This window comes from Diadema setosum, chromosome 9, assembly GCF_964275005.1.
Source record: "Diadema setosum chromosome 9, eeDiaSeto1, whole genome shotgun sequence".
NCBI classification, from domain to species: Eukaryota; Metazoa; Echinodermata; class Echinoidea; order Diadematoida; family Diadematidae; genus Diadema; species Diadema setosum.
This window is the reverse complement of record NC_092693.1, coordinates 17493807-17510388: the sequence shown is the minus strand read 5'-3', so window position 1 is coordinate 17510388 and position 16582 is coordinate 17493807. Positions and strand designations below refer to the sequence as shown.

The following is a 16582-nucleotide window of genomic DNA, read 5'->3' as shown; positions in this document are numbered from 1 at the left end:
TCCTATTAAAGGGATGGTATAATATTGTTGAGGTGATGATTCAGCCTTTAACTTTTGGCAAGATACTTAGAAATCACTTTTTGAAATTTCAAAGAGTGTACAACTCTAAGAGGAATTCAAAGTTCATCTGAGAAAAATTGGTTTTGAAATGACTGAGATATCTAAAACAAAGTAAAAAAAAGCGATCGTTATAAAAAGTGGGTCCCACCTCTTATCAGGATTGCTTTATTTTGGATATCTCAGCCATTTCAAACCAATTTTCATCATATAAACTTTGAATTCCTTTAATTATATGCTCTATCATTTTTTAAATAAAAGATTTCTCATTATCTCAAAAAACCATCATGAAAAAAATGTTTGAAACCTTTAGCCCAGTCTCAACCAAAACTGTACCATCCCTTCAACATTGGATAGATTGATTTTACTGCCAACATAACATAACTGATCAATACTTCAGCTAATTCATCTAGACTGCATCATGAGACAATAGTTACCATGAATTATCTACCCATAGCTGGATAGGCATGAGCTGTAAGTGTATCTATGATCTGTGTGTGCAGCAGTGTGAGAACACTTTGCATTTCAACATGGTCACGTCAACACACCACACAAGATGCCTCGTGTCAACAGTCGGGCCACGGACGCTACCAAACGGGTGCTCGTCGGTGCAATGTTAACAGTGGCGCTCCTTCGCTTTCAAACTTTGGCTCCCTATCAAAGTGATTCACTCCTGGTATGCGATGACATCACGGGCATACCAAAGTGTTTGTTTACACCTGTTCGGATGCTTTTAAGCAAGAGCTATTCACCTCCACTCTGCTATTATGCGAGGATGCGTTAATTGCCATGGTATGTCATTTTATAATCAGCATCTCAAAGACAGAGTGATCGTTTGAAATACTCATGAACTTCAATTCTTTGGGTAGCATAGTTTTCTACAATGTTAATGAAATTTCAGGATGGCGAGTGTGTGGAAGTTTATCCACACAAGTGTAATGGCTGGTAGTGACCCTTAGTAATGCCCTCCTGTTAGATGCATTATCAACTTTAAAGTAACATACCGGTATTCAAAAGATGTATGGTTGCTTTGGGCTGAAAAATTCAAACTTGGAACTAAGATATCTCAAAAAGCATCAATCTAAAGCAAGATTGCAAATTGCATGCAATCGCTTTCTACAACAAATCTTCATTATCACCATTTTAAAAAAAATGGCAAAAGCCGTGATAAACTGCAAAGATAAAACTATTTTGTTACCATGATTACAATAGTTCACTTAAACTTCACTAGTTACTTTAATAGAAGGTCCATTTGTGAGTAAAATGTTTTATGAATGTAAACGTGTACATGTAGGTTGATTGTACGTGCAGCCTGCCCACAGGTGCATACCAGAACATTGGGAAACTTGCACGTTGTCAAAAGGACTTAAATGACTCATTAATCAATCCAGATTACACTGCCGAGCAGAGCCACAATTTGTACAGAGAGCTGAGTGATCATGATTCAACCTTTGAACACAACATTGTGCTTGAAATACATTGCATTGAAGTAAGTGATCAGTATGATTTTTCAATGCAAGTGAATAATTTTGTTCAGTAAAACCTTGTATGTTTCTTGACTGTCTCTTGTAGTAATACAGAACCAATAACACACAGTGTAACTAAAGTAATGAAACATTTACAGACACATTTGGAATTTACAAGCAAAATTACTGCTCTCGAGGCTTATTCCTTTATAAAATGTAACATACATTGTATCGTCACTGGGGCGACAAGACCTCGTATCTACAAAATGTCAATTGTTCAGGAGAGCAAAAAAACATGGCGGCCAAAGCACTACATCAAATGGGACAGCCTTTCCTTTGACATGCTGAGGTGGCTTCATTTTTGGAGCAAGACAGTTGGGATTTGGACAGGACATCACTTAACCCATTATTTGACTATTAATCCCAAAAAGTCATTTTCACCAAAATTGCAGATACAAGGTCTTGTCACCCCAGCGACAATATGTTGGTCAGTCATCAGCTTTTTATGAACCTGACAAGTTTAGGTTAATTGCTAGGATGACTTTCAGTGGCAAAAGTACATTTTCTGGGCTTTACATAACTGTCCTTCGTCTTACAAAATATGAATATAATGGTACAGCTTGAACAGCACATCCAGTCAATTTGTGGTGACGACAACCCTTTATTCCTAAACATTTGTAAGATATACAAAGTAGGTTATTTCCTGTCTAGAAAGGAAGTAATGTGCCACTACATCCCTGCTTTCAGTCACTATCTAAGGGCAATTAAAGATAAATACAAATGTAAACAATCCTCTGGGATGTTTGTCATACATGTGCCTTTGTTGTTGCTTTGCTTCATTCTTATTAACCCGTAGAAGACGGGCTGATTTTGATACAACATGCATTTCCCATTGACACTTTGCCCGAGTATACTCGGGACTCGTTCTCAACGAGTTAAGACCTTGGTCTCTGTAGGGTGATGATGAAAAGCGAAAAGTTCCCTGTTTTGGGAGAGGCATGTAAGGAATTTTTTCCTCCAAAGCAAAACGATGGTTGGGAAGGGTCTGTTCTTTCAAGCCTAGAGTAGCAGTCAGTGGAAGAGTTGACATGCATTGTGGAGGAGAAAGCAGAGCATCCCTCGCATCATCTCCCAATCCCCGCATCCAGGGCTGGTATCAGATGCTCCGATGCTGGGAGTGGAATGCATCCTGGCCGTACTCCAGAGCTGGGGGAATAGCCGCCACATGACTCACGGCATTACACGTCGGTCACACATACATATGACCGCTTGGGGTGGGTAGATGTGTGTGTATGTGGACGGAAGGTCGTCTGGGACCGCCTATCAACTATTCCTTCATTTATGTCAATCTTTCCGTTACGACATTGATAGTAATGGGAGAGATAACAGGTGTAATGATCACAGCAGAGTGGTAGGAGTGTGTCTTGGAGTGCCTGGCATGCATCCTATAATGAAGTTGATGAGGATCCTTTTTTAACGCTTGTAAGTCTGCGATACAGATCTGATGAAAACACTATTAAAGAGACAGATTTAAAAAACCTGATTTTAATTTGATTGAAAGACAATGCAGATTTTGACTACTGGTCTACCACAATATTTGTAGGATGAGCTTTCCACTGCAATGAATGTATGTGGTTACTTTAGAGAAACACATCCTTTTTTTGCAACATTTTTCATCTAAATTTCATCTAAAACATAATCTGGTATGGATGGTATAATCTACAAATATTTATCAGCAAGGAGACTTAAATGTATTCCTCAGAAAATTAACTCTACAACTTTACAACACCCTTAACATAGGACAGGATCAAAAGAATTTCCTTCAACAAACACTAATACGACTTCTTGTGCTCTAACTGTTCCCAAGTCTGCACAATAATTCCACAATAAAATAATCTACAGATTCTAAGAGATCATACAGACAGCCCCAAGAAGTTGATTTACTGCATTATAGACAAGCAAAAGTCTCTCACATGCAGGTTGTCATGGCACTCTATTCAGATAGAAGACAAATATTCCCCATTATTAAAACAAACATACATTTTGACATTTTGCAGACTTGCAGCAAGCTTTAAAAATCATTTCGTAACATATTTGATACAATCAAAACTGTTTGAAAATAATGATAACATTCACAGAATGGTAGGAATATCAATGCCATTAAATCACTTCTACTTATAGAACCATACAGAGCTGACTCAAAATATCAGCTCATTTGTTGTCATCTATTTGAATAGCATATTGGTGTATGAAAGGGCTGATCAGGGTTTGGTGTATGGGTGATTTATGATTTAGGCAGTGTACCATCCAGTGCTACTGGCAGTGTTCCACACGTACATTGCCTTGGGAGGACCGTAACGAGAATGCTTTAATTTGGCATTTCAATGCAACACCGAATACTTAATGGAGGCATTTACCTGTAGCCTGGAGTTATCCATCTTACAATTAACCCTTCGTGTGCTTTGAGTGCTGATCTGCACAGAAAACCCCACAGGGTTGTACACACTGTCCAAAGTGCATGGCACAGAAAGGGTTAATGAATGATTCTGTATCACAGACATTGCAATTACAATGTACTTCAGGATGCTGATGTTCGTGATATTCCACAGTACAGTGTAGAATCACAGACACCTCTAACACACATGAATGAGGAGCATATTTCTCAAGGCTAAATTCTGAACTATAAATCTGACCATGAATTATCTTGGAAAGTTTCAATCGAATGACATATTGGATGACCTGATGACAATCATTTTATGACATGATCATTTATATATATATATATATATATATATATATATATATATATATATAAATCACCCATATAAAAAAACTAAACCTACAACTGTAGGACCGAACTCAGTATTATGAACTGTTAAAGAAAAAAAAAAAAAAAAAAAAAAAAAAAAACCTTGCATAGCGTTCAACTCTGTGGCAGTGCTCTTTTTACACCTATACATATACATCGATACCAAAAAATATCCTAGCTTTTTGCCTGCGAAGATGCATTACTGCTTTCTCCTTGCACTCTTCTTGTGTTTAACAATAACTTCTAACAGGCAATGAGGTTCATATTTACCCTCTTTCCCTATCCATTACAAAAGGGGGAATATATCATATACTAGACTTCCTGCCTGAAATACTGAAGCAGGAGGTTGATTTTGCCCTTGAACTGTTACATGGAGAGTACAGTCTTGTGGTTTTCTGCCGATTTACCCCTGACAACACCTATTTTCAGTGTCGCTTTCCACAAGGAAACGTTCAATTGTCATCGCGTTGGATAATGTCTAGCTTCATGACTCAAGATCCCGATATCACCTCCATGCAATGCTTATGCATCACTTGTGTAATGCAAATGTGCAGTCTACTATTGATATCTGTGCACACTATTTTGCCAGCTTTTTTTTTTTCCACAAAGTTTGATAGTGATTTGATAAGATGGGCTGAGTAGTGGGGAAAAAAAATATCAACATTCTTTGTTGAACCTGAGCTCTACAGTAAACATGAAGTTTATGTGAATATTTGTGAAAATTGCAAAAGGATGTACCACCATCATGATGACTGCACTTGTACATTTTCAGGAAAAGAGTTCAACATTTTATTACCAGTCATCAATTTTCCAGCGTATCACGCACAGGGTAAACAACTTTGTAACCTTGGTGACAGAAGAGAAGCCAATCGTTACATTTTTCTCCTCCTGGATTCACAGGATATTCAAAAAAGAAATCCTGAAGCTGAAAGATTTGCAGACTTTGCTTTAATATCATTTGATCACTGCCAGCTCACATGTCACAAACAGATCACATGAATAGTAAAATGTCAGCTATGAGTGACTTCTTGATGATTACACAGATTAATAAACAGAGACTTGAACCGAGTCAGTGAACTGTATCACATTTATCTGTAGTTAACATTTGGAATTGGTCAAAATGTTAGTCTGGTTTACACCAGTTGCAGCATGGAGATATACAAAGTTTTGTCAATTGTACCTTTTCTTTGATGGTCCGCAAAAAGCACATTCAGAAGTCATTTCACAGCCACTGAAGACGAGGACATTGTGACACAATTCAACGGACAGATTGTTAAAACAAGTTTCTGTAAGTTAATAGGTCACATGTCATTAGGGGGATTCACACATACACAAATTAGCGGGTTACAAATCTAAAGATCTGCATTGCGATTGCAAGCTCAATTTTTTTGCCCCCCTCCCCCCCCCCCAAGAAAAACACAAAAAGCACAAACAAATTAATGCAATCTGCAGTGCCATGCTAAACCCAAGAAATCTTGTCTTTATTTCTGAATTAGTGCACTAATTTGCCCCGCTGTGACATGTGAATGCTCGATCAAATAAGCTTGAGATTTTATATCCCATCATTCAAAGCGCACATCACAACAGCATGCACAACACACCACTGTGAGGCGCAAGAACAATCGATTTACCTATCAGCAACTAGCGGGCTATTTTTGTGCCTGTGAACGCTGCAAAAAATCTCGAAATTTGGAGCACAATCGTCATCCTGTTATTCTGCATGTGTGAATGCGGCTTATATCAAACGCTAACTCATTGTTCAAGATGAGGGCAAAAAGATTACCGATAAAAAGAATCAATCAGATTGAGTAACCTGACCTTGTTGAAGAGCGTCATGACGTACGTCATGATTTCTGCATCTTGTCCCTCGTCCTTCAACAGTTCCATGAGATTGTACCATTGTGGCTTCCCTGAAAGGCAGAGAAGTCATTAAACATATTATCAAACTTTATGGATGGATACATTCAGATGTTCATACAAACATCTATTCACGAATATGGCCCAATATCGGATGAATTAAAACTAATAGTTTCACTGAACATATCAAAAAATTTATATGGATACATATATTCATATAAACAGCTATGCCTCAATATCGGACATGAATTCAAACTTACAGCTTTCTCTTTTATTTTCTGTACATGTCGATACACATGAAGCATGGCAACATAAATTGTAATGTTAATATATAGCATGATTTTAACCCGTAGAGGACGGACTGATTTTGCTACAACACCCATTTCCCATAGACATCTAGCCGAGTATACTCGCGACTCGTCCTCAGCGGATTAATAGCATTATACTGAAAGACAGAAAATTAATACTTTGTGTTTTTGTCATTGTCTTTTTCTTTTCAACTGAGTGACAATGATTCAGTAGCAATACATGTATATTTATTTTTGACAAGGTCTGTATTCGAGATCTTTTTAAAGTCTGTACTAGGACTGAAATGGTAAAAACAGTTATGCAGTTTTACTGAAAATATAATTGCGCTAAGAACATTTTTCCAAACAAATTACAAGAATTACAGTGCTGAACAGATACTGCTGTCAACATGAAACAAAACTTGCAGCAGTATTGATACCAGTAGACATTTTTACAAACCAACTTTAAGTGAAAGGCAGGTTTATAATTTGCAACAGAAAGTGATAAACTCGGGTGGGGGTGTGGGGAAGTCAAACGTTTGACCCCTCTTTCGATTATATTTGACTTTTAGTTAATCACAATGGCATTGCTCCTGAGTAACCACACACAGAGACATACGAACAAACTTTAGATTATGATTGCCCTGGTCACATTCACTTACATTTAAACTTTATTTCAAAAAATACATAAAAAGAGGTGTGTGTGTGTCTCTACACACACTGCCATCTAATTGCAATAATACTTTTTTCTTCTTTTTTTTTTTGTGTACAATCATCACAGAAAGACACCTGCCAGTAAATAATGGATTAAACAATGTGATCAAAAATTGATCTGGAGATAAGATAGTCGGGGGAGCAACTGAAATAAAGGAAATGATACATTTGTCAAATTGCCAATCAACACACTTGCCAACTTAAAAATGAGTTTGTTGTGACTGCCATGAAGCACAAGAATTAGGCTAATTGGCTGGAATTAATTAACTTGCTCAGAGTGACACATATTACAAGTCCCTGTATAGTACAAGATTAATGCCAACTGCTATTTTTTTTTCTCTCTCTTTCTTTATGAAGAGAAAGGTGTCCAGTATCAATTTCTTCTATAACCCGTTGAGGACGGACTGATTTTGCTAAAACATACATTTCCCATGGACACCTGCCTGGGTTTCCTCGGGACTCATCCTCAACGGGTTAGTAGAAGTGATTTGTACAATCAAAAGCAAACATTTTATTATGCTCTCTAATTTTGTAATATTAGAAAACACATCTTAACCCATCGAGGACAGTTTGATTTTGCTACAACACACATTTCCCATAGATGCTTGCCCTAGTATACACGGGACTCATCCTCAATGGGTTAAGGGGATTTTCTTTGAATTTCTAGTCACCACAAGCTGATAGGAAACAATCTCCCAATCTATACCTCTGTAAAAAAAAAAGGGGGGGGGAGAGGGGTTGAAAACAGAATCCTCAAAGAAAAAGTCAGTCTCATGTTTCTCAATGGAGTGTCAGCTGGCAGTGTGCAGAGGAAGCTTTCTTGGCAACGTCAAGTTTGTTTTGATGGAGTGAAACTTTCATATGTGCTTGTTGGTTCGGGCCAACTGTTTAAGTGCCACCAAACAGGCTCCACGACTGCCTTGAGAGACTTAACCTGAAGGTCTTCCCACAGACAGGCTGTCTGTAAGACCTCATCTTGTACTGAAATCATTATACAAAATATTCATAACACCTCATTTTAAAGGAAATGCAAAATATTTTTGCATCCCCATTTCCCCGGAATCGAGCCTCCTTCTGTAACATCTAGAATGTCTCTAATAAATTTGAAATTATCAACAAATACTGTATAACCAGAAATATTAGTGGCATGAAACTTTAGAGAATTGGAGCCAATGGCCTTTTCTGCGGCATGACAGTTTCGAAAATTGCAGCTGGCATTCAATGCTGATTGTGCAGGCGAAACCTCTCTCGTGCATTTTACTTTCGCAAATCCTTGCTCCTTGCAACATTCACGAAAGTTTCATGCACACGAACATTTCTGGTTTGTAAAAGCAAATGGGTACAATAATTATTCAATTTTTTGATATTTCAAGGACTACTGTCATGACGGTCTTGGTTTTTAACTGAGGAATGTAAATGAACTTTCAGAGTAGAGGAGGAGCCAAGCTCAAAGATGCTGAAAGGAGGAAATTTACAGGTGAGCTTTTCAGTTTCCTGCAGTCTCTTGAGATTTACAACCACTCAACCAAAAGCAAACGGGAGAAGCCGAGAGGGGTATATATCAAAGGAGCAGGAAACTGGGGATTGTAAGACTGCAAAGCAGGAATAAACTTTGAGCACTGTTTGTTCTCCGTCATTCACTCTGCTTCATTTACTCACATCATGTCCCTCCATGGAGAGCGGAAGTGGGAGCGGAGAATGGGGCACAGTGGAAAGAGAGGGAACATGCAGACAATAAGCAGTATTCAAATTCAACTCACAAAATGTAATCTTATTGTAAGCTCATGTTATTGCCTTCAGGACTCTATTCTTCCTAACACCTCATTGTTTACGACATACATGTACATCCGGGTGTTTTTTTTTTTTTGGTTTTGTTTTGTTTTTTTGTTTTTTTTTTGATGATGACAAATTTATTCTCAACACTGGATGAACAGGTAGTTGTTGTATTTGACCTGGCCGTACTTACCGTTTTCGCAGTGGACCTCTTTGATCGCCTGAAGTAGCAGCTGAGCGTTGGCTTCTGAGTATTCCACGAAGACAAGGAGAAGCTTCAGAGATGACTTCGTGACCAGGCGATGCTGTTTAGAAATATATCAAAATACATCAAAGAAATTTGTTTCTCTAACTCATTTGTTCTTCCTGCATGAGTGTGAGAGTTGCAATATACTCATGATCATTTGGAAAACACACAAAAGCAGTACAAATACCAAACCAGGAAGAATGTGAGCTAAATCTCACTAATGGATTGTTTCAAACGTATTTAAAAGGTTACCTCCTATTGTTTTGAAATGAGATGGAATCTGGACATTTAATTGCATGAAAAACAAATGCAACATTTTTTAAATGCAATATTTTGAAATGAGATGGAATCTTGATATCTAATTGCATGAAAAACAAAGGCAACCATTGTTTTTAAATGCAGATAATAACTTTTCTTTTACCAAATATCATCAACAAACCTACTATCACAGCTCACTAACAAGGTTCAGCAACTCAGTCAGATTATTAATACACTTTATTTTTGTGTGTAAATGTACTTGAATGTGAGTAGATATACATGCTGTGTTTAAGCCCCTGTTGGCTGGAATCTAATGAACCACGTAACAAATCTATGTGAATTGGCATTTATGGAAGAAAATGAGTTAACACCACAGCACATGACTGTATTGTATGCCATGGACTCGGTGATGGAATGAATGACACAGTGGTACATATCAGTCCCATTCAGTCAAACTTTAGAGTTAAAACGCAGACAAATTGCAACACATGTCTGAAAACGTGAATCACACAGAACTGGCACGAATACACTCAATCACACAAATCTTTCTCACAGCATTCAGTCAATACTCTCTCTAGAATGAACAGCAGGGGGAAAGTTGTATTTAAAAAAAGACAAGAAAATGGCGGCAAGGCCACTCACTTCCTCTCAGTGCCCTGGGGACTCTCAACCTATGGCCATTGGACCTCTATTATAGGGATTACGATTTTTAACAACTTCTCGACAAAAGACGGCATTTGGCCACATCACAGCATCTGTCGTTTATGTAGCACCATGAATTAACTTAAAAGATCGGTGAATCAGGATCAGTACATAACTCCCACTCGTTTCTCACTGTATCAAAACCTAGGTTAGATCTACAGCAGGTCTGTTCACACACACCTGAAATTAATGCTCTTTTTTGACACCATGATTCAATTTAGGACTCTAGATCCCAACCAGTAGGGTGCCTGGGGGTTACCCTCCGATCATTGTTAAGGCATCAGTTTGGGATAGAGATTTAAAGTGCAGCAGGATTTTCTTTTTTGAGGCCATGCCTGAACAATGGCAAATGAAATTGATTTTTGCAACACTATCCAAAAACTGTGAATGGGCCTAAAGCATGAGCAGTTCTTTATCCTCTTCTCTCTCTCAAACAAAGATCAGAATATCCTGATCCATATCAGGACAATCACCACCAATGGACAATTATCCCCCCCCCCCCCCCCCCAAATACCGGTTAGTGATATAGGACTAGGTTCAAGATTAGGAATAGTGCTAGGGTTAGGGTTAGGATATGGGTCAGGGTTAGGTTCAGGATTAGGATTAGGATTAGGGTTAAAGTAAGGGTCAGCGGAAGGGTCTGGGATAAATGTCCAGGGAGTAATTGTCCTAGAACCGCCTGGTCATCTCACAACAGATGCAGTCAAAGGCCACATCTCTCTGACCGCCCCACCCTCTCCTGAGGCATCCTTCAGCACCTGTGCAAACTGCTGTCCTTCCCCTTCCACTGCGCTGTTTTACTCTCTGTCTGAACTTCATGGCCAAACAACTTCCTCACTCTGAATGTAAACACAAACTCCCCTTTCACACTAAAAGGTTCTCAGTTAAATGGATACAACTGCATATGGCAATGTATGGATATGGAATGTTTTTTTGCAAGTCTGAAATGGCATATTAGTATTACTGTAAAACAAGAAATTTTCATACTCATTTTGATTTTGCAAATTTTGCGCGAGCCGAGATTCGGGACATTAAAATGCATGCAAAAGTGCTCGTCTATACTATAATGCATTGGATGCCAGCGGCACTTATCATGCCACCACTATTTCTTGCTTTTCAGTATTCATTTGACATGTATTTGTGTCTGGATGCTCTCATATCCACATATATGTCTTATAAAGTAGTCAGGGCTTTTTCACAAATTACCACAAATCCCATGCAATGGAAAAACACAATATGAAAAGCCAGGCCACACAATGCTGAAAGCCCACAAAAAGTTTGTACTGCAGAAAGGAGAGACTAATACATACATATTCATGAGTGTCTCATGAAGTATGACAGTATGCGTGGTCTGATGCTGCCTTACAATCATCATACATTGTATAATTATATTGGGATGTTGTGTCTTAATGGTCTCATATCAAAGGGATGGTACAGTATTGGTGGAGATGAGAATTGGGCTTTTAACTTTTTGCGAAATACCAAGAAAACACTTATGATATAGTACAGAACATACCATTTTAAGAGGAATTCAAAGTTTATTTGATGAAAATCGGGTTTGGAATGACTGAAACATCCAAAAACAAAGTAAAACAAAGCGATCGTAGTAAAGTGTGGGTCCCACACTTTATTAGAATCGCTCTTTTGTGGATATCTCAGCCATTTCAAAACCAATTTTCATCAAATAAACGTTGAATTCCTCATAGAATTACATGCTCCTTCATATTTCATAATGAGGTTTCTCATGATCTCACCAAAAAATGTTAAAAACCTGAAATTTGGTCTCAACCAAACTATACGATCCCTTTAAGATGTTGTATATCCATATGATAACTCTGTGTGTCTGAAAGTGTTACAACCCTCCAACACAACTTGCAGTCCACACTGTGTACATAGCTGAGTTACACTTTACACTGACCATATGATTTTTCATTTCATTTCTTCATTTTTTTTTTTAAATGACATTCATGGACAGGTTCTTGTATATGAATGACACTAGTTTGTACATTATTCACTTTAACTTTTTTTTTTCCTCCACTTACACACTTATTTCAGCATACCATTCAAAAAGCTCACCATTTTGATATTGAGAGTGGGCCTGTGGTGAATTGTACAAAAGCTTGGCTACTCTACAAAAATAAATAGATAAATCTGTGCATAGGCTCCTACAGTAAAAGGTTCTTGACTGACAGCATCAAATACCCATAGTTACAAATATACACATCCAATCAAATACTCTGTTGCAAGGATTTGAGAAATAAATTCAATTTTTCAGAAAAGGCAGTTTGCATATTTTTCTCTTTTTTTGTTGTTGTTGCTGATGAAGTAATAACTTGACAGGAAGGTTCAGTCTGGGGTAACTTTGTGAGTGAAAGAAAGTGTGTGTGTGTGGGGGGGGGGGGGGGGGCTGGATGGTTGCTTGCTTGCTTCTGTTTCTAAACTTGGTGCACCTCCAGAGACTAAATAGGATGGGGAAACTCCTCAAGACGACTTTGACTCACCGCCGTCTGTCACGACAAATTACCCCTTCGAGTCTTTGTGGAAATGGGTTGGCGTTTCTTCAAGACGTTTCACTGCCCCGGCTATACGTACAACTACATGCATGAATATGAGGCTCATGATAACGTAGTAACGCTCAAGCTCATGCGAGGCAATCTGTCAATTTTTCCATTTTCTACAAGTTGACTATTTGCGGACATTGCGATAAGACTCGAAATGATGTCAAGAGATGTGGTCTACTGGACTATAACATCAAAGCATTTGTAAATATTACTTTATATACAACAATGACATCAAACACCAAAATACTCCAAACTGATTGGATGTCATCTAACTGTTGTCGTGGTTTCTTTACTCGCCGCACAGTTGTACTTGTTGTAAGTCACACTTGTTCGTGCAGTTGTTCCTTTCACTAACAAAGCCCCAATAAGGTGTTGGTCTCAATCTTCTCTATAACCAAAAGCTGGTCCAAGGCTTCTGCACATAACTGTAGTAGGACCTGTCTTTCCAAGATCACACTATTGGTCTTGGAAGTTCAATGATATCAAACAGTACAGACTGACGGTATAGCAAGGGAGACTTGAAGAATACTCATTCATATCTGCAGGCAAAATTGCAATTGGAATTAGGCATGTAGACCAAACTTCTGACACTCATGACCTGACATACACATTATCCAAAGACAGAAACAAAATTAATAAACTGAAAATAATTCATGCCACAACCTACACAGCTGTCATTAAGATTCTTGAAAATTTTATAGGAGGGGTGGGGAGGTTGTTAATACTTTTATCCACATTTGCCAGTCCACAAAAATCTTGAATATATGGGGATTGGTATAAGCATCAGAAAAAGTTAAGCAATTTCTCTCAGCATATGATCACAATACCAAAATCACACTTGTACCCTAAAGGACAGATTCACAATGCATGACCACAATGAGAAAAAAAAAAGTTTAAAAGATTACAAAAGCTTATACAATATTATACTCAATGAACAGTTCATTATGTTCATTATTGTTGGTATATCGTTAGGGCAGATTGTCCCACCGGCATTTAAAGAAAACCATCTTTGTCATATGACTGACTTTTATGTGGCTTGTATTTGTTTGTGGGTTATCAAGAATTCATATTTTCTCAAAATATGTCTGTCTGTCTCTTCTTATTTATCTCTTTCTGTGTTTATCCAATCTTCTTTATGCAGGACAGCCCTTTCAGTTTGCCAACTCTTCTACCAAGGGGCCCTGCACTCATTTAATTTTAACAATGGCAGAGTATGACACATTGCAAAGATAAAACCAAAAAACTACATGAAAACGAGAAACATGATATATAGCACGATAATAACTATAAAAAGAGAAAAGATTCATTGAGTAAAATGATACACTGCATAAATCAAATATCATTTGAACACTGGAAACATAAGAAGCACACACTATGTGCATAACATTTACGAGTAAATAAGTAAAATACAGACAGAATAAGTTAAATCAAAGAGGAGTTCTAAAATTGCACTTGTTACTTTAGTCAGTTACTTGTTTAGTCAGATGTTAAAACATTATATATTCACATTTCGTATAAATAAGACTTATTAATTCATATTTTCTATACACCTAATTAATGTTATGTCAGGAATTTTGACATACACATTCCACAGTGAAAGTATGTAAGTCCCTTTTATAAATGCAGAAAATTACGCTCTGCTCTTCCTGAATCAAAATGTGAGAAAATTTTAGCAAAGTAATCATCACAGTCACATGACAAGGAGTGCTATTTTGAGGACGTGGTGGGAAGCTGCATTCAAATTTTGCTCACATTCTTGATGTTTGTCAGATTTCCCTTTAAAAAGTTTCCTCATCTCCAAATCCAAAATAGCTAGCCCTTAAACTGTCCAAAGTTGGTGTGGCCACTTTATCAATAGTGTGTGCACAATGCCTGATATAGCTTTTTCCTTTTGTTCATGTAGATGATTTCATTAATCAATCATTGTAGCTCATTGTAGCTTCCCTACAATGATTACAAACTCTTAACAAAGTGGTCACAGCCGAATCACAACATCTTATTCCATGTTCCTCATTTTAGAGGATATCAATTGCATACGGTATGTGCCTAAAATTAGTTGGACATGCTACAGCAGGCAGCAGATATGTGAAAGTTTTGTATTCTTGTTGTAATCTGTCATACTTAAAGACATTTGGTCACTATTTTTTTTATAACTTTATATATTCAGACATGATTTCCCACTGCAAAAGACAAAGAATATTGTGCAAACTTCAGCACACAAGTTTAAGGATACCCCTCAGGTACCTTTAGTGAAAATATCAGCCTATTTTTGGAGTTCCACTTTTGTACAGTCTTAAGGGAAAATTCTGTGAAATAGGGCATCATATATGGCATGATGACAACACACAAGTTCATTAATAGCAGCCTTCATTTCAGACCAGATATGATTATTTTTAGTATACATGCTCTTTGACAGTTTATATACCAGATCCCCTGTCATACGGCTGTTTGCAAAAATAATTTATAGATAAGAAAATAATGCCTATTAAAATCTCCCATTGACATTACTACACCATCGGGGTGAGAATGACAAGGGCATTAAAGGAAACCAAAACCCAAAGAGCAATATGGATTGACTGAAAGCAGCAACATTATTAGAACACATCAGTGAAAGTTTGAGGAAAATTGAACGATCGATGCAGAAGTTATGAATTCTTCAAGTTTTTGCATTGTAACGACTGGATAAGGAGACTATTCCAGTTCATGACATCATGTGTGGACAACAATATAAAGAAAATAAAGAAAATTCAACATACTTTCACTTTCCTAGCTTAATGAAAGAGCACTTGACTAACCTCTTTCAGAAAGCAGGAGGAGTGGTTAATATCACCTGTAACATTAATGTCAGTAAAAATTTGATGGAATGCATGATTTTCATGAAAAATGAAGTTTTGAGGAATTTTTCTTTTATTTTCTCTATATCGTTATCTACACATGACATCATAAACTCCAATAGTTTCCTTATCCAGTCTTAAAACTTCATCTGCATAGATTGCCCGATTTTCCTCAAACTTTCACTGATGTGCTCTACTAATGTTGCTGCTTTCACTCAATCCACATTGCTCTTTGGGTTTGGCTACCTTTAAGGTACCTCAAACACTATGGTTTTAGTGGCAACTTAAAGGACAAGTTCACCTTCATTAACATAAGGATTGAGAGAATGTAGCAATATTTGTAGAACACATCATTGAAAGTTTGAGGAAAATCGGACAATCCGTTCAAAAGTTATGAATTTTTGAAGTTTTTGTGCAGTCACCGCTGGATGAGAAGACTACTGCAGTGTATGATGTCACATGCGTACAACAATATAAGGAAATATATAAAGAGAATTTCACAAAATTTCATCTTTTGAAAAAAGTACACATTCCCTTGACTCGTTACTAACATATATTATTCCCATTAACTTTAGAAAGTGGCAAGTAAAGTGCTCTTTTATTATGCAAAAAATGTGAAAATATGTTGAATTTTCTTTACATTTTCTTTATACTGTTGTACTCATATGACATCACGAGCCTTAGTAGTCTCCTCATCCAGCGGTTCCAACACAAACATTTTAAAAATTCTTAACTTTTGCATCGATTGTCCAATTTTCCTCAAACTTTCACTAATGTGTTCTACTAATATTGCTGCATTCTCTCAATCCTTATGTTTATGAAGGTGAACTTGTCCTTTAATGCCCTTATCATTCTCAACTGACAACACCGACTTCAGTACATAATTCCAAGCTGGGAACAATAAGGTAGTCACATCCATATGACAGAGTCAACTCGCAAATTTTTGAAAGTCATTTAAACACTGCTGGGGCTTTTATTTATTTACTCTTTTTTTTTAGAATAAAAAAAACCCCAACA

General features: G+C 37.3%; 1 protein-coding gene across 1 annotated transcript in view; it reads right to left on the bottom strand.

Moving 5' to 3' along the window:
- Positions 1 to 16582, bottom strand: part of LOC140232905 (uncharacterized) — a 167174-nt gene that overhangs the window by 91370 nt on the left and 59222 nt on the right. Inside the window, exons 7-8 of the mRNA XM_072313016.1 lie at positions 9157 to 9268; positions 6151 to 6242 (exon numbers count right to left, since the gene is read on the bottom strand). Of these exons, the coding sequence (XP_072169117.1) occupies positions 6151 to 6242; positions 9157 to 9268 (204 nt within the window). The remainder of the gene's footprint in view (positions 1 to 6150; positions 6243 to 9156; positions 9269 to 16582) is intronic.